General features: G+C 41.8%; 1 protein-coding gene across 1 annotated transcript in view; it reads left to right on the top strand.

Annotated features, from left to right (window-relative positions):
• LOC109889521 (diphosphoinositol polyphosphate phosphohydrolase 3-beta-like) overlaps positions 1-25565 on the top strand; it is a 28146-nt gene extending 2581 nt beyond the window's left edge. The window contains exons 2-5 of the mRNA XM_020480996.2: positions 12950-13060; positions 17445-17489; positions 17946-18033; positions 23820-25565. Coding sequence (XP_020336585.1) covers positions 12950-13060; positions 17445-17489; positions 17946-18033; positions 23820-24058 — 483 coding nt within the window. The 3' untranslated portion in view covers positions 24059-25565. The remainder of the gene's footprint in view (positions 1-12949; positions 13061-17444; positions 17490-17945; positions 18034-23819) is intronic.
• The last annotated feature ends 352 nt before the right edge of the window (positions 25566-25917 follow it).

The following is a 25917-nucleotide window of genomic DNA, read 5'->3' as shown; positions in this document are numbered from 1 at the left end:
GAGCTATAGTCAATGAACAGCATTCTTACATAGGTATTCCTCTTGTCCAGATGGGATAGGGCAGTGTGCAGTGTGATGGCGATTGCATCATCTCTGTATCTATTGGGGCGGTATGCAAATTGAATTGGGTCTAGGGTGTCAGGTAAGTTGGAGGTGATATGATCCTTCACTAGCCTTTCAAAGCACTTCATGATGACAGAAGTGAGTGCTACGGGGCGATAGTCATTTAGGTCAGTTACCTTTGCTTTCGTGGGTACAGGAACAATGGTGAACATCTTGAAGCAAGTGGGGACAGCAGACTGGGCTGGAGTGTCTGTAAACAGTTGGTCTGCGCATGCTCTGAGGACGCGGCTAGGGCTGCTGTCTGGGCCAGCAGCCTTGCAAGGGTTAACACGCGTAAATGTCTTACTAACGTCGGCAACCGAGAACGAGAGACCACAGTTCTTGAGAGCGGGCCGTTGTTATCCCCAAATTGGGCGAAGTAGGTGTTTAACTTGTCCAGGAGAAAGACGTCGATATTCCCTTTGTAATCCTTGATTGTCTGTAGACCTTGCCACATACGTCTCGTGTGTGAGCTGTTGAATTGCGACTCCACTTTGTCTCTATACTGACGTTTTGCCTGTTTGATTGCATAACGGAGGGAATAACTACACTGTTTGTATTCAACCATATTCCCAGTTACCTTGCCATGGTTTTGCACGAATGCTGCCAACTATCCACGGTTTTTGATCTGGGTAGGTTTTAATAATCACAGTGCGAACAACACCCCCTATACACTTCCTGATGAACTGAGTCTCCATCTATATGTCATTGTTATTCTCCCAGGCAACCTTGAACATATCCCAGTCCGCCTGATAAAAATAATCTTGAAGCATGGATTCTGATTGGTCAGACCAGCATTGAATAGACCTTAGCATGGGTACTTCCTATTTGAGTTTCTGCCTATAGGAAGGGCGGAGCAGAATGGAGTTGTGTTCTGATTGGCCAAAGGGAGGGCAGGGGAGGGTAGCCATTGGGAGGGTAGCCTTGTAGCCATCCCAGAGGGAGAGTAACAATGGTTGAGAGTTTTTGAAGTGCGAGTACAACAAGCAATGTGTTGATAGAACTTCGATAGAGTTTTCCTCCAATTTGCTTTGTTAAAATCCCTAGCTACAATAAATGTAACCTTAGGATATGTGGTTTCCAGTTTGCACAATGTCTAGTGTAGTTCCTTGTGGGCCGTCGTGGTATCGGCTTGAGGGGGGATATACACAGCTGTGAGTGTAACCGAAGATAATTGTCTTGGGGGGTAATACGGTCAGCATTTGATTGTGAGGTGTTCTAGGTCGGGTGAACAAAATGACTTGAGTTCCTGTAAGTTATCACAATCACACCATGAGTAGTTAATCATGAAACATACACCTCTGCCTTTCTTCTTCCTGGAGAGTTCTTTATTCTGGAATGCACAATGTACAGAGTACCCAGCTGGTTATGTGGAGAGCCATGATTGTGTGAAACATGGTGTTACAGTCCCTGATGTCTCTGTGGATGGAGATCCTCGCCCTGAGCTACTTTATTGTCCAGGGACTGAACATTAGCAGGTAATATACTCGGAAGCAGTGGATGGGGTGCACGCCTCCTAAGTTGGATTAGAAGTTCACTCCGAATAGCACTTTCCACTGGCGGCATCTTGGAGCAGCCTCTGGGATACTTTTTTAATTGCCTTGGGGGGTAGGAACAAAGGATCCAATTCCGGAAAGTTGTATTTCTGGTTGTAATGTTGGTGAGTTACCACTGCTCTGATATCCAAAAGATCTTTCCAGCTGTATGTAATAACACAAAAAACATTCTGGGCTAATAATGTAAGAAATAGCACACAACAAAACAAAATACTGCAAAGTTGCTTAGGAGCTAGCAGCAGCTATATTCAGTTTGACTTCCTTGTCTATCACTCACCTCTGTTTTCTCTTGCTCAACAGCATTCAATGTGTCCGGGTGGCTGGTAGCTAGCATGAAAAGAGGCATGAGGGAAGCCCTACAATATTATGTTTTCTTAAGTAGTGAGAACACTCGGAAGCAAGCAATGTTGAAAAGTAATCTTTAGACATGTTCTAATTTGCTTCAATGTAGTTTTGCAGACAAAAATAAAACTGCGTTTAAAAAGCCAAGTATTTGTGGGGTAACCTACACTGTAGGTAACCACATGTTGTTTTCCCAACCGGCGGGTGGGGCCGCGACATTCTATCTAATACCGACTGGGTCTATGCAGTAAAGGAGTTAATGAAACTCAGACATCCCATTGTCTAGATTGGCGCACATTCAACAAATCTGGTCTAACAAAGGCGATATTTGTCAAATCAGTCATGATTTATGTATTGTAACAGGCCCACAATGTGCTTACTTAAGTCCGATTTTGATATAGTTGGCTGTTTTCACTGCATAACATGTGGAAGTTGTCCCTTTTCAAGTTTAGAAGAAGTGACTGCTAAATGCTAACTCAAGTTCGTATAAGCTGGTTAACATAGCAGGCATAGAGAAGTCATTGATGGTAGTCAGTCATTTGTAACTGTAATGCAGTTTATTGTTAACGATGACATGAACGTGTGTTGGGGTTGACATCCATACAATCGTTATACTCTGATTTTTACCTCAAAATAGTATGAAATACACATACAAACAATAGCCTGAATGTAGACTAATTTTGCTGCGGGGCAATGAGGAGACCTGGGATCTTTCCTTCACGGCCCTCCCCCCCCCCCCCCCCCCACACATTTTCAAGACAATTCCATTGTTTTGGTCGAGTTCGAAGCCCTCTTTACAGCATTACTAGTTATACTTAGCTTCCAGTTATACGCAGTGGCGTAGCACGCAACCCTGCAGCCCCAGCTGGGTATTGAAAATCAGACCGTCAATTTGAAATAACCCCGTATAAATGGTATATCGCCCAAGCCTACTTTGGTCCATAACACACATTTTTTTTATCCTCATCAATGTAATTTGCAAGAACTAAATATTCAAACCACTGTGTATATGATCTCCACTGCTCAATACTTTCACCAAACTGTTTGTTTATAACAATTCCAGACATTTTCCGTTTGTCAATAGAGTCCTGATTGTCACTCACTTCAATATTGTCTTCAACCATTTTCCACAGCCACGTGATTCTCAAGTTGTTTTCCCGCTCCGATGTCCGTCTTAAATCCTTTTCTACCATCCATTATGATGCTAACTCACGTTCTCTTAGCTAGCTCAACTATGCACACTTGCCTCTTTTAGCAATACATTGTGCTAACATTAGCCTACTCAGCAAACATGGGACATCTTGAGGACATTCGGCAACGTTATCCATTTTCTCCCTTGAGGGTTTTGGTGTGACATTATCCCACTGACATACTGAAAACGTTCTAAGAATGTTGCATGATGGTCCCAAGGGAACATTCTCTGGGGAACCTTTGTTTATTTCCCTTTACATTCCCACTGAACGGTCTTGGGACGTTGTATTATAGTTCTTTGTGACCATCAGGGGACGTCCCCGGGACAAACCGGGCAATAGACAAAAACCTCCAGGGGTCCAAGACAACATCCCAAGAATGTTCAGGGGACCAAGAAAGTCCTAAAAACGTCCTCGGGGGCATCCCCCGGGACCAACAGGGAACTGGACAAAACCTCCAGGGGACCATGACACAACGCCCTGACGACTTTAGGTGACCATTTCATAATGACACATTTTTAAGAACAAAATAGTCACTGTAGATTCAGACTTATTCATCGCCCATCTTTTGTTAGGTCACGTGGACTTCATGACCACGTCTATATAACAATTCACTAATGATTATACATAAGGCGGACAGGAATTAGTCCAACCATTTATCTAGAACAGTAGTCACCCACCGGTCGATCGCATTCCTTGTCGATTGCCAAACATTTCTGTAAAAAAAACAACGATAAAGCCTTGCGTTCCTATTTTAATGTATTAGTCTCGCGCTGTTGGAGGTAGGTACCCTGATTTCAGCTGCCCTGCGTGCCAGGTAGGCGAAGTGTTCCCATTTTGAACCATTTCATGTGTATGAAGGTACAAACTCTTCCTTTCCGGGGGCCCGGAGAGCAAGTAAAGTGCACTATAGGCCCAGCGCTGGCCAATCGGATGCCTCAGAATACCGTATCTGCAGTAACCTAGAAGGCGTGAAAAAAAGCTAAAGCAAAGTTGAGATTTCAAAAGATTTAAAACCATGTCTAGAGAGACTGTCAACAAATACAGCAAAGAGCTGCTGTTTTCATGAGTGAGTTCATGTTTTTACTCAGCACTGTCAACACCTTTATAAGCCATAAAATGCTCATTCTTCCTACCACTCCCGATACAACCAGCAATGCAGCTGAATATATATATTTTTAAATGGTCCGAACAACAATGCATTGGCAGGGCAATTCAAGCAAATCCAATATGTGGTGTTAATGTATTGGGCCTATAGCCTACTGCACAAACCTCCATTGCTACAGTACTGTTTTTAATAAGTTAATGTTGAATAAGCTTATGTTTTTTAAGTCATGTTCAAAAAAAAATCAGAGTGGCTGATCTCGGCATTTCTTGCATTTTGACTCAAAGTGATCTTGACTCAGAAAAGTTTGGTGACCACTGATCTAGAACGAGTTCTGTCTACAATATACAACACCCATGATGCTATGCGGCACAACCCCAATACACAACAGTCACCACCAGTGGCGTGTATTCATGGATGCCAAGGGACATGATATTTAGCAACACTGATTGGACTAAATATTTGTTGGTATCTTTAAGTTGGTTTTCAGTATATTAAACTAAGCATTTATAGCCTTGTTGATTTGATGATGTTTAAATGTTTAAGTTGAAATGGTGCTGGAATAGCGGAGGCAGATCTCCTGTTGTCTTTGTGCTGACTTGGGGTAATGCCATGGTTCTAAATCAGTAGTTGTTTAGTAAACTGTCAAAACATTAACTTGCTTGACCACGCTGCAGGTGATATAACTGTTTTTTACATGCAATATTTGCTTTGTGGACTTCACCGGACAGATGTTGCTCTCCGACTTTGTGATGAAACAAACATATGTGTAGTTGAATTTATTCAGCTACTGTGTGACTGTTGTCTTTTTGTTGTCACTGCCTCATTGTATATCACAGTGGTTTATGAACAAATGGGTTACAGAGCAAATGACGCAACAGGTTGTAATATGGCTATTTTACTGGCTTGGCTTAGCTTCAGTGATTTTGCCCACACAACGCTACTGGTCACCACATGTATTAATGTGATTACTAACTATGCTGAGGCACCACAAAGTCTAAGGTCTCCTGTATGCAGTACACACACACACTGTTTCGGACTTAACATGGGACTAAAGTGGTAAGAGAGGGGGCATCTTGGATAATGACTGCTCTGCCTGGTGACAAGACTCCATCTCTCAGGCCTGCATGTGATTGTGAGAGCCAGGGGGGTGAGGGGTGAGTGTTACACTATGTGCTAAACACCCTATCAGGTGCAATTTATAAAAACGCTGGGCAGGGGCAATAGCTGTCCCCTATCTCAAAAATCACAAGAATGAGGATTGACCCCCACCATCTCAGATTGTTCTTAAGTCGTTTCTGTTGATAAAACAGATAAGATTAGCATTCCTGCAACATTTTGTTGAAATAGAATTTGATATCTGAGAAAATTATCTAATAGATCACCCAAATTGCCCATTTTCTATTTAGAGGATTCATATATTTAATAAATATTGTACTTAACAGCCAATTTGGACCCAACCAATGAGTTATACATGAAGAATTCAAAGAAATGGTCACCCCCCCCCCCCCCCCCCCCCACACACACACACACACACACACACACCACGCCAATCCCACAACCAACAACAAGTGCATTTGGAAAGTATTCAGACCCCTTGACCTTTTCAACATTGTTACGTTACAGCCTTCTAAAATTGATTAAATTGTTTTTTCCCCCTCAATCTTCACACAATACCCCATAATGACAGAGCAGAAGCAGGTTATAATTTTTTGCTCATTTATAAAAAATACAAAAACGGAAATATTACATTTACATAAGTATTCAGACTTTACTCAGTACTTTGTTGAAGCAACTTTGTCAGCGATTACTGCCTTGAGTCTTCTTGGGTATGACGCTACAAGCTTGGCACAACTGTATTTGGGGAGTTTCTCCACTTCTTCTCTGCAGATCCTCTCAAGCTCTGTCAAGTTGGATGGGGAGCGACGCTGCACAGCTATTTTCAGGTCTCTCCAGAGATGTTTGATCGGGCTCTGGCTGGGCCACTCAAGGACATTCAGAGATTTGTCCCGAAGCCACTCCTGCCATGTCTTGGCTGTGTACTTAGGGTCGTTGTTCTTTTGGAAGGTTGAACCTTCGCCCCAGTCGGAGGTCCTGAGTGCTCTGGAGTAGGTTTTCATCAAGAATCTCTCTGTACTTTGCGCCATTCATCTTTGCCTCGATCCTGACTAGTCTCCCAGTCCCTGCCGCTGAAAAACATCCCAGCAGCATGATGCTGCCAACACCATTCTTCACCGTAGGGATGGTGCCAGGTTTCCTCCAGACGTGACACTTGGCATTCAGGCCAAAGAGTTCAATGTTGATTTCATCAGACCAAAGAATCTTGTTGTTCATGGTCAGAGTCCTTTAGGTGCCTTTTGGCAATCTACAAGCGGGCTGTCATGTGCCTTTTACTGAGAAGTGGCTTCCATATGGCCACTCTACCATAAAGGAATGATTGGTGGAGTACTGCAGAGATGGTTGTCCTTCTGGAAGTTTCTCCCATCTCCACAGTGGAACTCCAGAGCTGTTTCAGAGTGACCATCGGGTTCTTGGTCACCTCCCTGACCAAGGCCCTTCTCCCCTGATTGCTTTGTTTGCAAATCATGTCCAATCAATTGAATTTACCACAGGTGGACTCCAATCAAGTTGTAGAAACATCTCAAGGATGATCAATGGAAACAGGATGCACCGGAGTTCAATTTTGAGTCTCATAGCAAAGGGTCCAAATACTTATGTAAATAAGGTGTTTCTGTTTTAGTTTCTTATATACATTTGCAAAAATTCAGGGTTATTGTGTGTAGATTGCTGAGGATTTTCTTTTAATTTAAGCAACTTTAAAATAAGTCTAACGTAACAAAATGTGAAAAAGTCAAGGGGACGGAATACTTTCCAAAGGCACTGTTGTATCAGTTCTGTATGTTTGACAAGTAGTATGGCGCTGTGGCTTCTTCATCCTGTTTAATGTAGGGTTGTCATGAGTATCGCGACACTCTGAAGTACCATGGCTAGGAAGCCGATTTGAATTTCTTAAGGAAAACAGTCCTTATGTTATAAACAAAAAGCATTATGATTTCACCTAGAGTCACAATTGTTTATTTTGCAAGCTGTAGCACCCACCATTTTGCATAAAGTTTTGTTGTGCTGTTTCTTTTTTTGAAAATCTGGTATCGTGGCGACACTAATGTGGAAAAAGTCAAGGGTCGTAAAATACCTTCTGAAGGCACTGTATACCAAGAACCCATAATTTAAATAAATAGGCGGTGTGGTTAAACAGTGTAACTAAAATACAATGTACAGTAGTAGAAATTTTAGAATGAGCAATGTCGGGAATACGGTATTTAAATGCACAGTGTGAAACGGGAGGTGTCCAGTGGTTCAGTGTCTCTATAATGTATGTGTTTGTGATTATAAGGATGTGTGTGTATTGTGTGAATAAGTGTGCATCAACTCAAAAGTGTGCATCAAATCAAACAAATGTAGACCTTACCGTGAAATACTTACTTACAAGCCCTTAACCAACAGTGCAATTCAAGAAAGAGTTAAGAAAATACGGTGAGATGCCGATCAGTTTCCATACCAGGCGGTGATGCAACCTGTCAGGATGCTCTCGATGGTGCAGCTGTATAACTTTTTGAAGGTCTGGGGACCCATGCCAAATCTTTTCAGTCTCCTGATGGGGGAAAGGTGTTGTCGTGCCCTCTTAGCGACGGTCTTCACCTGCAAATTAATGGATTGCTGTCATGATTCTTCAAAAACAATCACCTAATTGCAAGAACAGCACCATCTAGTGTTCAGAACCTGGTAATACCAGGATGTAGGATGGACATAAACCCAACAACTTCAGTGATACATTTCTCTTTACAGGGTAAGGACGAGGATGTATTACCACCCACACCCTATGTCCTGTCTTACTCATTGTTAGAAAAAAGTGTTTTGTCCAAATCGGATGTTAGGTACTATCATTAAAGAATATTATATGAATCCAATAAATTAAATGGCCAATTTGGGTGCAATCAATTAGCTTAATTTATCAGAGATCGAATTATATTTTCACAAAATAATGTTTCTGGAATGCTTACCTTATCTGTTTCTAACTTTCACAACAATCTGAGATGACGGATTTCATGGCTTGCTGAAATGACATGGAATGACCCCCCCCCCCAGATTCACTTTCCCACCTCTCCACTCTCTCACCTAGGCTCTCTCTCTCTATTACACACAGACTCACTCTCTCACCCATTCTTTCTCTCGTAAGCTATGGTACTCGTCTCTAGTAGGTTATATTGTCTTTGATTTGTGTTTCTCACACTCTGTGGTAGGCTATCCAGCCAGTCTGCATGCCTGCTTTACATTCCCTTCCCCAGTAAACTCTCCAGAGATGAGGCCAGAGGTCATATTCATTAGGCACCAAATGTAAGAAAACTGACTGAAACAGGGAGGGAATAATGTTGTCCAATGAGAAATGCAAATTTTTGTCTTCCCTACAAAAGGTTTTGCTACGTTGTTCCCTCATGAATATGGCCCAGCAGACCAGGTGGACAGGAACAGTTCTGGGAACAGGCTCTAGACAAGAGGAGGAAGTTAGAGTTGTTGTTGGATCCAGACAACAGGATCCTCAGATTCCTTCCCCGAACTTAACTGAACTTAACCTTAGCTGAGACGTGTTTGCAAGTTGGCAGGGTGACAGAGTGCGTATATTACTCACAGTAATACAATGAAGAGGTGTGAACACAGGAAATCCCCCGTCAGTGGCATAGATCTCCATTCTGTAAGAAATATCGGTCATACATGCATCTGAGGAGTCATTTTCATTCAGAGATGGGTACATTAGATTTGTAGCTTCCCCCATAGAATGGATTTTTCGCTTCTTTAAAAAACAGACACAGTGACAGTTTGGTGTTAAATAATGGTGCATTGCATTTGATTATCAGGAGAAAAAAACTGTCCCAGACACAATTTTTTGCATTTACGAAGGCTATGATGAAAATCTATGCAATGAATTAAATTGAATCACTCTGCCAAGTTGAGCTGGTGTACCATTAGTAGATAGCCTGGTTAAGCCAGACTGAACGCTTCACTCACCATTGTTTCTGTTCAAGTGGAACAGCATGAAACATAGCAAAATCAGTGGATGCCAGGCTCATAAGTAGATGCAGTAATGTGAGTTTGTTTATGTTTTTCTCACCACTGAAACGTCTTGACAAGGCCCTCACACTGGTATGTTGGATCAGGACTGGTCACTGGTCAGAGTTATTCAGCTGCTCTGCTAAACTGTTGTGGTTTTCATGCAGAAAGGCAACTGCTGATCCAGTGCTTTTGCAAAAACCTGTTTGGTTGTGAGTGCACCAGAGAGAGAGAGAGAGAGAGTGTGTTCTGCGCTGCGTTCATGTGAATTCTTGACAGAGTGTATGCTTTGGAGTTGGGTGTAGGAGTGCTGCTGCCATTGTTTCTACAAACATCTTGGGCTGTGTATTTAAACATAGTTACTGTGGGTGAGACTCCTCTTTCTATGCCAATTCTCAAAGGTAGTGTTACACACCCTGTTGCATGATGAAGTATTTACTTCAATAATCCCAGCCTATAAACAGTCACTCCTTGTGCTCCTTTGGGTTGTAATCTTAAAGTTTACCAATTCACAGTTTAATCTTTCCAATGTTCACTGGTTCTATTTTGGTCGCCCGATAACGCCTAGAAATTCTGAGATTGCGGGTTATTCTATATAAGGGCAATTCTACAGTAACGGAATTGCGCTGAGACAAAAACCATTGATATTAAAGTTTAACAAATCATACAACTATGTACAAGGCCTACTTTTAACAATTTAACATTTTTACCAAAACACTTTTATTGGAAGAACTGTGCAGATGCTAAGTTCAGTAACAGAATTTTGTTAAAATCTCCTTCGTTTTTTTGTGTTGTTTTGAGGGTGCTCAACTCTAGTGGGCTTTACTGTGTACTGAACTCTATTGCACTGTACTTAACTATACTCTACTTTTATTTACTGAACTGAAACAAACTAGTTGATAGGCCTACCTTTTACTTGTTACTTCCGTGAACTTTCATTATCCTCTCTCATGAGGCTGAGTGATTCGAAAATATCAAAAAAATATGGGGGTTTTTGTGAATGGAATTTCAAGGCAATGTTTCTTAAACTTACAGAAGGCAGAACAATTTCTCCAGAACTAAATATAAGGGCTGATGTTAGTTGGCAGGGGTCTTCAACATTATTCTGTTTTGATGTAGACTGAGTATTCCAAGCATTAGGAACACCTTCCTAATATTGAGTTGCACCACTGCCTTTTGCCCTCAGAACAGCCTCAATTCGTCTTAGAATGGACTCGAAAGTGTTCCACAGGGATGCTGGCCCATGTTGACTCCAATGCTTCCCAAAGTTGTGTCAAGTTGGCTGGATGTCCTTTGGGTGGTGGACCCTTCTTGATACACAGGGGAAACTGTTGAGCCTGAAAAACGTTGCAGTTCTTGACACAAACCGGTGCGCCTGGCACCTACTACCATACCCTGTTCAAATATTTTGTCTCGCCCATTCACCCTCTGAATGGTACACATACACAATCCAATTTCAATTGTCTCAAGGCTTAAAAATCCTTTAACCAGTCTCCTCCCCTACACTGATTGAAGTGGATTTAACAAGTGACATCCGTAAAAGATCATAGCTTTCACCTGCAGTCACCTGGTCAGTCTGTCATGGAAAGAGCAGATGTCCTTAATGTTTTGTATAGTCAGTGTATTTCTAATTCCTTTTAAGACTTTCTGGTAGATGTTTTCTAAGACCCATTTCCATCTGTTTGACCAGAAATATATTAATGTGGGATCCAGACACTGTGGGTAGATCCCCTTACCTGTACCCTGCTGCCATCTGACTCTCAGCCACCTGTTATTAAATGCCATGTTTATAGACCTGGGCATGGGTGGGCATGTGATTGGCACAGAGCTGAGCTGGGGGGTCCTTCTGCTGGCAGCTTTGCCCATCACGGACCCCCCTCACCCTGGAAGGTACTTCTGCTGGTGTCAGATATACTATACGACATACTGTATTTTTCAATGGACAGATACCCAGATGAAGGCTGTACTGCTGATCAGTGTGTTGGTTAATATACAGTGCCTTGCAAAAGTATTCATCCTCCTTGGCGTTTTTCCTATTTTGTTGCATTACAACCTGTAATTCAAATTTTTTTACATTTAGATTTCATGTAATGGATATATACAAAATAGTCCAAATTGGTGAAGTGAGATAAAAAAAAAAAAACTTGTTTAAAATGTAAAAAATTCAAACTGAAAAGTGGTGCATGCATATGTATTCACCCCCTTTGCTATGAAGCCCCTAAATAATATCTGGTGCAATCAATCATCATGTTGTGGGGGTGCTTTGCTGCAGGAGGGACTGGTGCACTTCACACAGTCGATGTGATGAAAATGATGTGGATATATTGAAGGAGCATCTCAAGACATCAGTCAGGAAGTTAAAGCTTGGTCGCAAATGGGTCTTCCAAATGGACAATGACCCCAAGCATACTTCCAAAGTTGTGGCAAAATGGCTTAAGGACTACAAAGTCAAGTTATTGGAATGGCCATCGCAAAGCCCCGACCTCAATCCCATAGAAAAATTGTGGGCAGAACTGAAAAAGCGTGTGCGAGCAAGGAGGCCTACAAACCTGACTCAGTTACACCAGCTCTGTCAGGAGGAATGGACCGAAATTCACCCAACTTATTGTGGGAAGCTTGTGGAAGGCTACTCAACGTTTGACCCAAGTTAAACAATTTAAAGGCAATGCTACCAAATACTAATTGAGTGTATGTTAACTTCTGACCCACTGGGAATGTGATGAAAGAAATAATAGCTGAAATAAATCATTATTAACTATTATTATTATTATTATTATTATTATTATTCTGACATTTCACATTCTTAAAATAAAGTGGTGATCCTAACTGACCTAAGACAATTAGGTGTCAGAAATTGTGAAAAACTGAGTTTAAATGTATTTTAAACTATTTTAAAGGTGTATGTAAACTTCCGACTTCAACTATAGATATTCCATTAAAAATCAGCCTTTTCCAGCTACAATAGTCATTTACAACATTAACAATGTCTACACTGAATTTATGATCAATTTGATGTTATTTTAATGGACAAAAATTGTTTCTTTCAAAAACAAGGACATTTCTAAGTGACCCCAAACTTTTGAACAGTAGTGTATATATTCTTAATCCATTCCTTACTTAGATGTACATGTATTTTGGGTATATGTTGTGAAACTGTTAAATTTTACTTGTTAGATACTACTGCACTGTTGGAGCTAGAAGCACAAGCATTTTGCTACACCCGCAATAACATCTGATGAACACGTGTATGTGACCAATACATTTGATTTGATTTACAGTTAGTGCATTCATCTTAAGATAGCTAGGTGGGGCAACCACACATCAGTTATAGTAAGTAAATGTTTTCTCAAAGTAGCTATCAGCAAAGTCATTGCTAGTAAGGGGGAATATGTTTAGACTCCCACGCATCCAGTTTATCCCTCATGCATCTTGTTTGGACTGTGAGATAGTGTAGTTAGGTAACTCCACTGGCCAGAAACTAGAGGCTTGTGGGACAGATGTGACCTATTTGAGTATCATTGGCTTACTTTACCCTTTGGCCTTTGCAGGTGTTGCTGGTGAGCAGCAGTCGGCACCCAGACCAGTGGATTGTCCCAGGAGGAGGGATGGAGCCTGAGGAGGAGCCGTGTGGAGCAGCAGTCAGAGAGGTGTATGAAGAGGTGAGCCCACCCATAGAAATGTTATTATCCTAATCATCTATCTGTAATGCACCAAGTTAGAGGAACAGTTTCCTAGATAAATGAATAGCCCTTGTAGACTCAGGTTGAAGGGGAGACCTTGGTTCTAAACGTTCTAGATTGAGCATGTTATACACTGCACAGACAGCCAGTTGAGCTAATGGTTTAGTGGTTAAGTGAAAAGAATGACAGGACTTGTTCACGGAGTCCATGTGTGTTCTGCCATGCTCTGCCCCAGGGTGTCGTGTTGACAGCTGTGAGGAATGGAGCGGTGACATTTAGAGACAGTGTCCAGTTACCCACGTCCTTCTCGTCCTGAGAGAGACATGACCCTGAATAGAGTTAAATGAGTTGCGCACCAACACAGGCTGTTGGGAGCTAATAACTCAAATTGTCCATCCACTCTTCTGTCAAGTTCAACACATCCACTCCAAAGAAAGACATAATGGAAGTTTAATGGAGGTTTAATTTGCGCTTGAGTGTCAGATTTTTTTCAATCTTATGATTATTGCAACACAATTCAGTTTTATCATGTGTTCCCTCTTGGTGGCTAAACACCTCAAGGCACTACAGAGGGTAGTGCGTACGGCCCAGTACATCACTGGGGCCAAGCTTCCTGCCATCCAGGACCTCTATACCAGGCGGTGTCAGAGGAAGGCCCTAAAAATTTTCAAGGACTCCAGCCACCCTAGATATAGACTGTTCTCTCTGCTACTGCACGGCAAGCTGTACTGGAGCGCCAAGTCTAGGTCCAAAAGGCTTCTTAACATCTTCTACCCCCAAGCCATAAGACTCCCGAACAGCTAATCAAATGGCTACCCAGACTATTTGCATTGTCCATCCTTCCTATTTTACGCTGCTGCTACTCTCTGGTTATTATCTGTGCATAGTCACTTTAACTCAAACTACATGTACATATAACCTCAATTACCTCGACTAACCTGTGCCCCCGCACATTGACTCTATACCGTTACCCCCCTTTATATAGCCTCGCTACTGTTATACTTCTGCCTTTTTAATTATTTGTTATTTGTATTTTTTACTTAACACTTATTTTTCTTAACTGCATTGTTTTCTTGTAAGTAAGCATTTCACTGTAAGGTCTACACCTGTTTTATTCGGCGCTTGTGACAAATACATTTTGATTTCATTTTGATTTGAACCCTGTTGAGCCCATGTTTGTCAAAAATGTGGATTTGTTTTTTACCCTCAAGTATTATCTTTGTATTTCAACCATGGGCAGTTTACTTAATTTGATTACATTACAAAATATTTTACAATTCCCCCAAAACATATTGGAATTATCCCATCATAGAGCTGAAGTGTGCTGGTAGAGGCCTGTGTCATATGAGCCGGTGGTCCTGGTAACCTAGCCCCAGCCAGTGGGACCCTGGAGGGGTACAGGAACCTAAACCTGAATTATGGCTCTTCTGCAGGATCATGTGACCAGAGCCATGGGCTCCAGTCCTGGAATGCTGCCAGTTGTTGTCAGGCTCCCAAAACAGTCAGAGGCCAGGTCACAAGAATCTTTTAATATTTTTTCTCATGCTTACATCACAATCCGTTATATCTTAGTTGACCGTTTGATATTCTCATGAACGGTATGATGAGTTTTGAACTTGCTCCACGGCTAAATGTCACCCACCTCCATAATGTTTCTTATCTGCCATTTAATTGAATCTGCTTTCTTTCACAAACATTCTGTTGACCTTAGCCTATATATTAGCCTGGTCACCAATCTGTTTGTGTTGTCTTGCCAACTCCATCCCTCACGTATCATCGTTTGGCATCAGCGATCTAGTGTTTTTTTTTTTAAGTGGGTAAAAGCTGATCGCCGTTTGCGATGAGTAAAGTAAAGCGCTCTATACTTTCAATGAATCTTTCCGCAAAAGGTGGGTAAATGTCGTTTACGTGCGTCTACCCTCTCCACTACATCTCTGTTTGGCGTGATGAATGACAATGACAGCAATAGAGTTGGCAAGATATCACAAACAGATCTGGATCCAGGGTAACATTATAGCTATGATCATTAGCCTGTGTTCTTGGACGTGTTTTTATTTTCCGGACCAAACTGCTGTGCGCTTCAGTCCTGGGGATCCTCTCTTGAGACGGGCCAAACCACGAACAGAGAGTTAACATGCAATCCTCTTCATGGACAATGCTGAGACTGAGTTCTATGGGAGCAGAGACACGCTGTTCCCTTTGGCTAGTCACGTTGATCTGCTGGAATTCCGTCTCGGCATGAAAATATCCCACAGTCAGTCGATGTTCCCATCCGGCTTTTGCAGGGGGTGAGGGTAGAGTACTGTCAAACCTGTCGTCATTGGTTGGGAAAAATATCAAATCAAATTGTATTGGTCAAATACACATGGTTAGCGGATGTTTTTGCGAGTGTGGCAAAATGCTTGTGCTTCTAGTTCAAGTGCAGTAATATCTAACAAGTAATCTAACAATTCCACAACAACTACCTAATACACACAAATGCAAGTAAAGGGATGGGATAAGAATATATACATATAAATATATTGATGAACAATGACCGAGCGGCATAGGCAAGATGCAAAAGATGGTGTAGAATACAGTATAGACATATATGATGAGTAATGCAAGATATGTAAACATTATTAAAGTGGCATTATTAAAGTGACTAGTGATCTATTTATTAAAGTGTCCAATGATTTCAAGTCTGAACAGGCAGTGACTCAGGTGGTTGTTGTCCTTTGATCTTTTTGGCCTTCCTGTGACATCGGATGCTGTAGGTGTCCTGGGGGGCAGGTAGTTTGCCCCAGTGATGCGTTGTGCTCTCCACCCTCTGGAGAGCCTTGCGGTTGTGGCTGGTGCAGTTGCCGTACCAGGTGGTGATACAGCCCGGCAGGATGCTCTAAATTGTAAAAATCTGTATAAGATTGTGAGGGTTTTAGGTGACAAGCCAAATTTCTTCATCTTCTTGAGGTTGAAGAGGCGCTGTTGCGCCTTCTTCATCACACTGTCTGTGTGGGTGGACCATTTCAGTTTGTCTATGATGTGTATGCCGAGGAACTTAACCTTCCACCTTCTCCACTACTGTCCTGTCGACGTGGATAGGGGGGTGCTCCCTCTGCTGTTTCCTGAAGTCCACGATCATCTCCTTTTGTTTTGTTGACGTTGAGTGAGAGGTTGTTTTCCTGACACCACAATCCAAGTGCCGTCACCTCCTCCCTGTAGGCTCGTTGTTGTTGCTAATCAGGCCCACTACTGTTGTGTCATTTACAAACTTTATGATTGAGTTGGAGGTGTGCATGGCCACGCAGTCATGGGTGCACAGGGAGTACCGGAGGGGTCTGAGCACGCACCCTTGTGGGGCCCCAGTGTTGAGAGTCAGTGAAGTGGAGATGTTGTTTCCTACCTTCACTACCTGGGGGCGGCCCGTCAGGAACTCCAGGATCCAATCGCACAGGGCGGGGTTGAAACCCAGGGTCTCAAGCTTAATGATGAGCATGGAGGGGGCTATTGTGTTGAATGCTGAGCTGTAGGCAATGAACAGCATTCTTACATGGGTATTCTTTTCCAGATGGGATATGTGCTTTACCAAAACGAGCTAATTTCTTGCTTGTGAATATCATGATATATGGATAATTTTTTTGTTGTTTTAATTTGTGATAAATGACTCTATCATAAAGAAATGTATTTGTTTTTGCTTAGTGAGTACCACTTTCCCCTGATTCAGCTCTTACCAAGGCTTGAACCCAGGATATCTGCCTCGCAAACACACACTCCTGAAGCATCTTACCCAGTCTCGCACAGAAAAGCTAGCTATGCTGCAGCGCAAATGGGGACACTTCAGGCTGTGGAGTGAGTTTCACAGACCCCCCCCCCCCCCCCCCCCGCTACATTCAACCCCGAAACTCACTCCTCAGTTGAGCTGAGCGCAACTGAAAATTATGGGTCACGGCACCATTTTAAAGGACGTTACACTGCTTGCTTAGTGAATACCACTTCCCCCCTCTTCAGCTCATACCGAGCCTTGACCTCAGGACCTCAGCCTCGTAAGCACATGTGACCATCTCCTAAAAGGTCTTACCCAGTCGTGCCACCGAAAAACTAGCTATTCGGCAGCATAAGTGGGGACAATTCAGGCTGAGGAGGGAATTTCACACATCCCCATATGCTACACTTACATTTAGGAGAATTTGATTCGGTTTTCTGAAATGAATTGTCTTGCTGAAGCTAATTTAACAGTATAGTACAGCTTTCTGTCCACTACATGCTAGTCTTGTAACGTAACTTTTAAAAGTGTTTCTGTCTTGTGGATAATGTGGGAATGTATTGGTGTTTATATACTAGCTGACTGTCCTTTGTTGTTATCTGTATGTCTGTGTCACTCCAGGCTGGTGTAAAGGGAAAGCTTGGCAGGCTACTGGGGGTTTTCGAAGTAAGCCTCACAAATCATCATGTCATAGCACTGTACATCATGATGCATGTATCACATATCAAAACATTGCTCTCATTACAACATTATTATTAAATCCAATTCCTTAAACCTTACATAAGTGGTTTTCAAAGTTGGGGTTGTGAACCCTTGAGGAAACTGAAGTGGGGACGCCACATAATAAAAGACAAAAAGAGTACAGAAGTACAGATTATTGAGTAAATGTATTTAGGTTATTTTTGATAAGAGAGAGAAAAATAAATGAATCAGGTTATTTGTTGGTGTAAAAATGGATTTTAAGGTTGTGTCATTAGATTTGGGCTGGGGTGGGGTTGCCAGAAATTCTGGCAAAACAATGGGTTTCCCGGTGAAAAAGTTTGATTTATTACAGAAACACTTCCAAGACTGAAAGGGTATTATTATGATTTGAAGCAGTCTGTCTGTTTGTCTGTCTTTTAGCACAACCAGGACAGGAAACACAGGACGTACGTCTATGTCCTGACTGTGACAGAGACCTTGGAGGACTGGGAGGATTCTGTCAACATCGGTAGGCTTCTACTGTATGATGACATCTGGTTAGGGAGCACTATTTTCCCACATTTCTTTACACCTTCGTGCATGTCTTTCGTCTAAGCATTTCCTCTCTGACACAATTGGTGGGAAACTGGGAACTTTTCTTGAGAAATTTAGACAAACAATCTTTTCTTCCTACAACACTACGTCTTTCTTTCTCCCCCCCCCCCCCCCTCCTGTTTCTCTCACACCCTGGACCCTGGTCTTTCTCTCTCCCAGTCTGTGATTGATCTCCTTTTTTTTGAGGACTTTTAGTTTACCTCCAGGGTACTTAATGAAAATCATCATCATATAATATTTTAATAGAGAGTGTATTAAAGTCAATTCCAGTACGTCATTTATATCATGAAAAGACAAACGCACGAATACTGCTTGGAGTGTGTAAATTGGAGTTGCATACAGTAGTGCTCATGTTGTATCAAAAAACAAATTCTTTAGATTGGTAAAATAGGTTAGAGAAATTTAACACTTTCATGTTAGGACGATAGGGCTTCATATAGAGGCTGAACTCAGTTCAGTTAGTAGGAGAACACTAGTAAACCCTGAGAGGGGAATTAAGACCGACAGACTGACAGGGTCTCTGTTGTCACTTAAGATACTGGCCCAGAGGGACATGTCCATGTCTGTACATGTCTACAGTAATAGTTGTCAAACACCTGTTGAACTTCACTAATGTCAGCGTCTAGCTGGATTTCAAAATAACATTTGAAGAATGGTTTGACAATACAGTCATGGCCAAAAACAATCTGAGAATGACACAAATATAAATTTTCACAAAGTTTGCTGCTTCAGTGTCTTTAGATATTTTTGTCAGATGTTACTATGGAATACTAAAGTATGATTACAAGCATTTCATAAGTTTCAAAGGCTTTTATTGACAATTACATGAAGTTGATGCAAAGAGTTTGCAGTGTTGACCCTTCTTTTTCAAGACCTCTGCAATCCACCCTGGCATGCTGTCAATTAACTTCTGGGCCACATCCTGACTGATGGCAGCCCATTCTTGCATGATCAATGCTTGGAGTTTGTCAGAATTTCTGGGTTTTTGTTTGTCCACCCACCTCTTGAGGATTGACCACAAGTTCTCAATGGGATTAAGGTCTGGGGAGTTTCCTGGCCATGGACCCAAAATATCGAGGTTTTGTTCCCCGAGCCACTTAGTTATCACTTTTGCCTTATGGCAAGGTGCTCCATCATGCTGGAAAAGGCCTTGTTCATCACCAAACTGTTCCTGGATGGTTGGGAGAAGTTGCTCTCTGAGGATGTGTTGGTGCCATTCTTTATTCATGGCTGTGTTATTAGGCAAAATTGTGAGTGAGCCCACTCCCTTGGCTGAGAAGCAACCCCACACATGAATGGTCTCAGGATGCTTTACTGTTTGCATGACACAGGACTGATGGTAGCGCTCACCTTGTGGTCTCAGGATGCTTTACTGTTTGCATGACACAGGACTGATGGTAGCGCTCACCTTGTCTTCTCCGGACAAGCTTTTTTCCGGATGCCCCATACAATCGGAAAGGGGATTCATCAGAGAAAATGACTTTACCCCTGTACCTTTTACAGAATATCAATCTGTCCCTGATGTTTTTCCAGGAGAGAGGTGGCTTCTTTGCTGCCCTTGACACCAGGCCATCCTCCAAAAGTCTTCGCATCACTGTGCATGCAGATGCACTCACACCTGCCTGCTGCCATTCCTGAGCAAGCTCTGTACTTGTGGTGCCCTGATCCCGCTACTGAATCAACATTAGGAGACAGTCCTGGTGCTTGCTGGACTTTCTTAGGCGCCCTGAAGCCAACAATTGAACCGCTCTCCTTGAGGTTCTTGATGATCCGATATATGGTTGATTTGGGTGCAATCTTACTGGCATCAATATCCTTGCCTGTGAAACCCTTTTTGTGCAAAGCAATGATGATGGGACGTGTTTCCTTGCAGGTAACCATGATTGACAGAGGAAGAACAATGATTCCAAGCACCACCCTCCTTTTGAAGCTTCCAGTCTGTTATTCGAACTCAATCAGCATGATAGAGTGATCTTCAGCCTTGTCCTCGTCAACACTCACACCTGTGTTAAGGAGAGAATCACTGACATGATGTCAGCTGGTCCTTTTGTGGCAGGGCTGAAATGCAGTGGAAATGTTTTTGGGGGATTCAGTTCATTTGCATTGGAAAATAGGGACTTTGCAATTAATTTCAATTCATCTGATCACTCTTCATAACATTCTGGAGTATATGCAAATTGCCATTATACAAACTGAGGCAGCAGACTTTGTGAAAATTAATATTTGTGTCATTCAAAACTTTTGGCCACGACTGTACAGTATTTAATGTTCACTTATGTTTTGAAACTTAGTTTGTATATCTATAAAAGGTCAATCAAATTGTATCAAATTATAATGAGATGAAACTGGCCAAATTGTGTGTTTTAAAAAGTTGCTTGTATATGTGTGTTATTTCCATGAAGACAATTTCCATGTTCAGTAACTATGTGGTATCTGTGCAAATGACTGTCAAGTGAATATTGTACAGGAGAAAACACCACACTAACTAGACACATTCTACACAGCACTGTTATTGAACAATTATCACCATAATTTGTTTAGGAGGCTGTAGCCAGTGGGGCAATTCCACACCAATGGGAGCAGGAAATATTTTTGGTATGTCAGATTGATCTGCCAATTCTCACATAGAAACTTAATTGAGAGGATTTACATTTGACATGCTTTTTACATTTGTATCACAAACATTTTAGAGAAAATAGTGATGAAAGTGGCAAGTTTGTAAGATCTTATGACCCGTGTGCTCGAACATATGCACATTTTCCAATTAATTAATTTAACATATTAATATTCTTTATGATAAATAAAAGAATGTGAAAAGTTGTATTTCAGAATATAGACATACTCCATATGTTAGAGCACACTATATATAAGGAGTATAATGACACCAAGATGTTCTGTGTCATGTATGGTGCATGGATCATAAGATCTTACAGTAGGCATGTATACAGTAGGTCTATAAAGGGCCTAAAATTGCCACTTTCAGCCTTTGATGTGCACAGTTGTTTTCAAGTCACTGCGCTGTGGGCCATCCCTCTGTCCTCTCTTGCCCTATACAAGGCCTGTGACTGTGCCCGATCAGGCTCTACATTTGTGGGCTTGTCTTACAAGTTACACTCACCTGCTCTTCCAGGGCTAGCGCTACCTCAGGGGTCAGTGTACCCCCCCCCCCCCCCCCCCCCCACACACACACACACACTACTCCCCCTCAGTATATCATTTTAATGTCAGAGGGCACTTGAGGGCCTTTTGCAAAATACTTGAATGATAATATATGTGTAGCAATTGGACGGCAGGAGAAAGTGGTTTTTAAGAGCTGTATAAATAACGTAAACTGATAGTTAACCGGACAGATGGTTTTTATGGGAACGCATTATACAGAGGCTTTGGTTGGAAGCCGAGGTGATGGCTTCATAAACACCACAGGATGAATGACAGAAATGTTCCAGCCTACTAAAGTTCACAACATTCAGCAGCATTAATGTACATTTTTTTCAGAGCTGATTGGTGTTTAGGGGTGGGGATAATGTGTAAAGGACTACAGAGGTTTAGTCACTGTTTTCAAATAAATGTTCGTATGGGGAAGTCCAAAAAGAAGCAGATACAGTGCTTTCGTAAATTTTTCAGACCCCTTACCTTTTTCCACATTGTGTTACATTACAGCCTTATTCTAAAATTATTTAAATAGTTTTTTTCCCCCTCATCAATCTACACACAGTACCCCATAATGTAAAAAAATTGGGTTTTAGACATTTTTGCAAATGTATATTTTATCACATTTACATAATGATTCATACCCTTTACTCAGTATTTTGTTGAAGCACCTTTGGCAGTGATTACTGCCTCGAGTCTTCTTGGGTATGACGCTACATGCTTTGGCACACCTGTATTTGGGGAGTTTCTCCACTTCTCTGCAGATCCTCTCAAGTTCTGTCAGGTTGGATGAGGAGTGTCGCTGCACAGCTATTTTCAGGCCTCTCCAGAGATGTTCGATGCGGTTCAAGTCCGGGCTTTGGCTGGGCCCCTCAAGGATATTCAGAGTCTTGTCCCGAAGCCACTCCAGCTTTGTCTTGGCTGTGTGCTTAGGGTCATTGTACTGTTGGAAGGTGAACCTTCACCCCAGTCTGAGGTCCTGAGCTTTCTGGAGCTGAACAAGCATCCCCACAGCTGAAAAACATCCCCACAGCATGATGCTGCTGCCACCATGCTTCACCGTAGGGGTGGTGCCAGGTTTCTTCCAGATGTGGCTCTTGGCATTCAGGCCAAAGAGTTTAATCTTGGTTTCATCAGGACAGAGAATCTTATTTCTCATGGTCTGAGAGTCCTTTAGGTGCTTTTTGGCAAACTCCAAGCGGGCTGTCCATGTGCCTTTTACTGAAGTGTGGCTTCCATCTGGCCACTCTACCATAAAGGCCTGATTGGTGGAGATTTTCGATGTACCGATTCCATGACATATGGTTCATGAACTGATACACAAAACAACACTGGATTCAAAACTTAGTTTTTCAATTTATGTTATTATACAAAATTCTAGCAAACAATAGAATGTTATATACAGTGCATTCGGAAAGTATTCAAACCCCTTGACTATTTGTCATGTGCCTTTTACTGGGGAGTGGCTTCCATCTGGCCACTCTACCAGAAAGGCATGATTGGTAGAGTGGTGCAGGGATCGTTGTACTTCTGGAAGGTTCTTGTTCACCTCTCTGACCAAGGCCCTTCTCCCCCAATTGCTCAGTTTGGCTGGGTGGCCAACTCTAGGAAGAGTCTTGGTGATTCCAAACTTCTTCCATTCAAGAATAATGTGTTCTTGGGGACCTTCAATGCTGCAAAACAATGTTTGTACCCTTCCCCAGATCTGTGCCCCGACACAATCCTATCTCTGAGCTCTACGTACAATTCCTTCCACCTCATGGCTTGGTTTTTCGCTCTGACAACTGTGAGACCTTACATAGACAGGTGTGTGCCTTTCCAAATATTGTCCTATGATTGAATTTACCACAGGTGGACTTCAATCAAGTTGTAGAAATGTCTCAAGGATGATCGATGGAAACAGGATGCACCTGAGTTCAATTTTGAGTTCCAAGGTTCCAAACTTTTGTGAAACATCACAGCACATTTAAAAAATATATGGCAAATAGAAAGCAAAACTGTATGGTGTTCAGAGATAGATGGGACGGGTTGAGTGGAGCTGAAGGGTGGGATTAAAAATAAGATAACTGTTGTAAAATATACTGTGTATGTAAAATGTATATAGTTTCAGAACTTTTGTGAAAATGCACAGTTGAAAAATATATGGCTAATAGAAATCAAAACTGGATGGTCTTCAGAGATAGATGGGATGGGATGGGTTGAGGTTAGCTGAAGGATGGGACTAAAAACAAGGAAAATGTAACGATTGTAAAATATCCTGTGTCTGTAAAATGTGTATAGTATGTATAAGCTGGAAGTAGAAGCCTAAGTGTTGTTGTCTATTAGTTTACTCCATATAGGGGAGGGGTGGTAGTGTTCTATATCTGCAATATTAAAGCTGATCTACCCCCAAATGAAAAATAATGCTGTTTTGTTTGTTTTCAATCACAGTAAGGTGCTTGATCATTAACCAGAAATGTTTTGATGTCATGATAAAAAATGGCTGCATTGGGTCTTTAATACAGCCCTCATCTGACCTCTCTCTCTCTCTCTCTACGCTACCTATTTCAGGTAGGAAACGGAAGTGGTTCAAGATCGACGAAGCTATCCAGGTGTTACAGTGCCACAAGCCTGTCCATGCGGAGTACCTGCACCGACTCACAGTCACATGTAACCCCACCTGCAGCTCTACCTGTTGTGACCCCACCAATGGCAACACCTGGGTCTCCCCCCTGACGGACGACAAAGCCCCTCACTACGTCACCTCCACACAGGGGACAGATAGAGGACCACCCTTGGTCAACAGATAGGAAAGACATCGCAATCAAAGGAACCAGCATCATAAGAGGACCTAGCCTAGGTGCCAGTCTGTTTCTGCCATCTTGCCAACTCCTTGTGGTCATGTTTGGCTTTCTATCATCAGAATGACATCAACCTCAGAGTCAGAGGTCTTTTGTTTAAAGTTATTCTTATTCTACATTTTGATTCCATAACGTCAGTCTACTATGTTCTTTGGTCAATGCAGCCCTTTGGTGAACTGCTTTCTACGGGAAGTAGCTCTGGTAGGCCAATAGAAGGTAGTGTTCGCTCTAGAAAGGCTCTTGTCCTTTATGCCAAAACCCCAATTGCTGCTTAGTTTAAGTGAGTCTCATAACTTTAACTCTTCACTGCCAAAGTACATTTCATAGAGATATCTCCTGTTGAACAAGTAAATAACTTATTTGGGAAAGTGATATCTAATTTCTAGTTTCCTACTGCTTATAGTTGTATAGTAATAAGTAGCACCATTTCCATGTCCTTACGAGCTGTTTTCTAGTTTACATAGTGAGTTTGAAAGAGCAGCTTTGGCCTAGAAACTGGATCATTTAAAAGACTGTTAGCTTATCTACAACCACACAGTATTGCGCAAGAACAAAAGATTTGTACATATTTATTTGTAGAATATATGGAATACAGCCCAATAATGGTTTTAACAAATATGTTTTGAGTGGGAACATATTCCAAGTTACATTGATATTTTTCTGTGAGGGCTATAATATAACTTACAGGGATATTTTTCTGTGTCGGCCTGCATGATTGACTAGTGAAAGCATAAAGGCCTGTGACTGACATGTCTTTCAAACGGAACACAGAACAGAGTCCTATCAAGTGTCTTAACAGCCATAGTAACCTGTGTAATGTGTGTCAAATTCATAAGATGTGAATGTGGGCACTGGGAGGGAAAACAGATCATTTTAGCACAGATACTTTTACTAGCCTGGTGAAACCAGCCTGATTGTGTGATAGCTCACATTTTGTTTCACTTGACAATTGAAAAAAAACTAAATGTGAGTACATCGGTCAGTCTGCTTGACCAGGCTATTTTTGTGCTGGAGGAGAAATAGATTGTCATAGAAAGGTTTGAGAGGGCTTGTGCCTTGAGCTGATTGTCAAGGATACTATGATGCTTTTGCATTGTATTTAGAATGTATGTGAGGATTTAGCAAGTGTTGCCAAAATGACTCCATTTTGTTAATGGTACATTTTTTGATATGTACATTATTAATGGCCGCTGCCATTAATCATTCGAATTTGGAGTATTTAAACAGGACAGAGGATACACAAGAATATCTGCTCTGGCAGCTCTGGCTTTGACATGTAACTGGAAGGATCAAAAACTGATGCTATTATAAAATAGCATGTGTTAGTTATTTTATCTTTCCAATCAAAGTGATTGAGGGTTACACAACTGCATGTGTACACAAATGTGTACCCATAATGTGTTCTCTGCTCTTCACTCTCGTTCTTAAATAAAGATACTGTGTTTAAATATCAAAACTGGACTATGTTTTTGATGATTGAGTTTCTCAAAGTTTATAGCTTGTGTGTTTATTAAATGTTTTAGTCAAATGTAACACCCAAGTTTTCAAACGTCAACAATCCTTCAGAGGCATTGCTCTCGTTGTAAGATATTCCATTCTATAAACCTGCACTCTATAGACCACCAAGAGTCTACAATAAGAATGGTGGCAGAAGAAAGGCGAAGTGCTATCGAGGAATGCAGTGGTCTGGCATGTCTACAAGCATTATAGTTTCTGTCTGGGCAGGGGCTGGTCTGACTTGAATTTATTTATTTATTTATTGTTAGCACATAATGTGTCTTGTGATCACTTTTTGATTTTGTCTGAGC

Source organism: Oncorhynchus kisutch, linkage group LG4, assembly GCF_002021735.2.
Source record: "Oncorhynchus kisutch isolate 150728-3 linkage group LG4, Okis_V2, whole genome shotgun sequence".
Taxonomy (NCBI): Eukaryota; Metazoa; Chordata; class Actinopteri; order Salmoniformes; family Salmonidae; genus Oncorhynchus; species Oncorhynchus kisutch.
The sequence above is the reverse complement of the archived record's forward strand: the minus strand, read 5'-3'. Positions and strand labels throughout refer to the sequence as shown.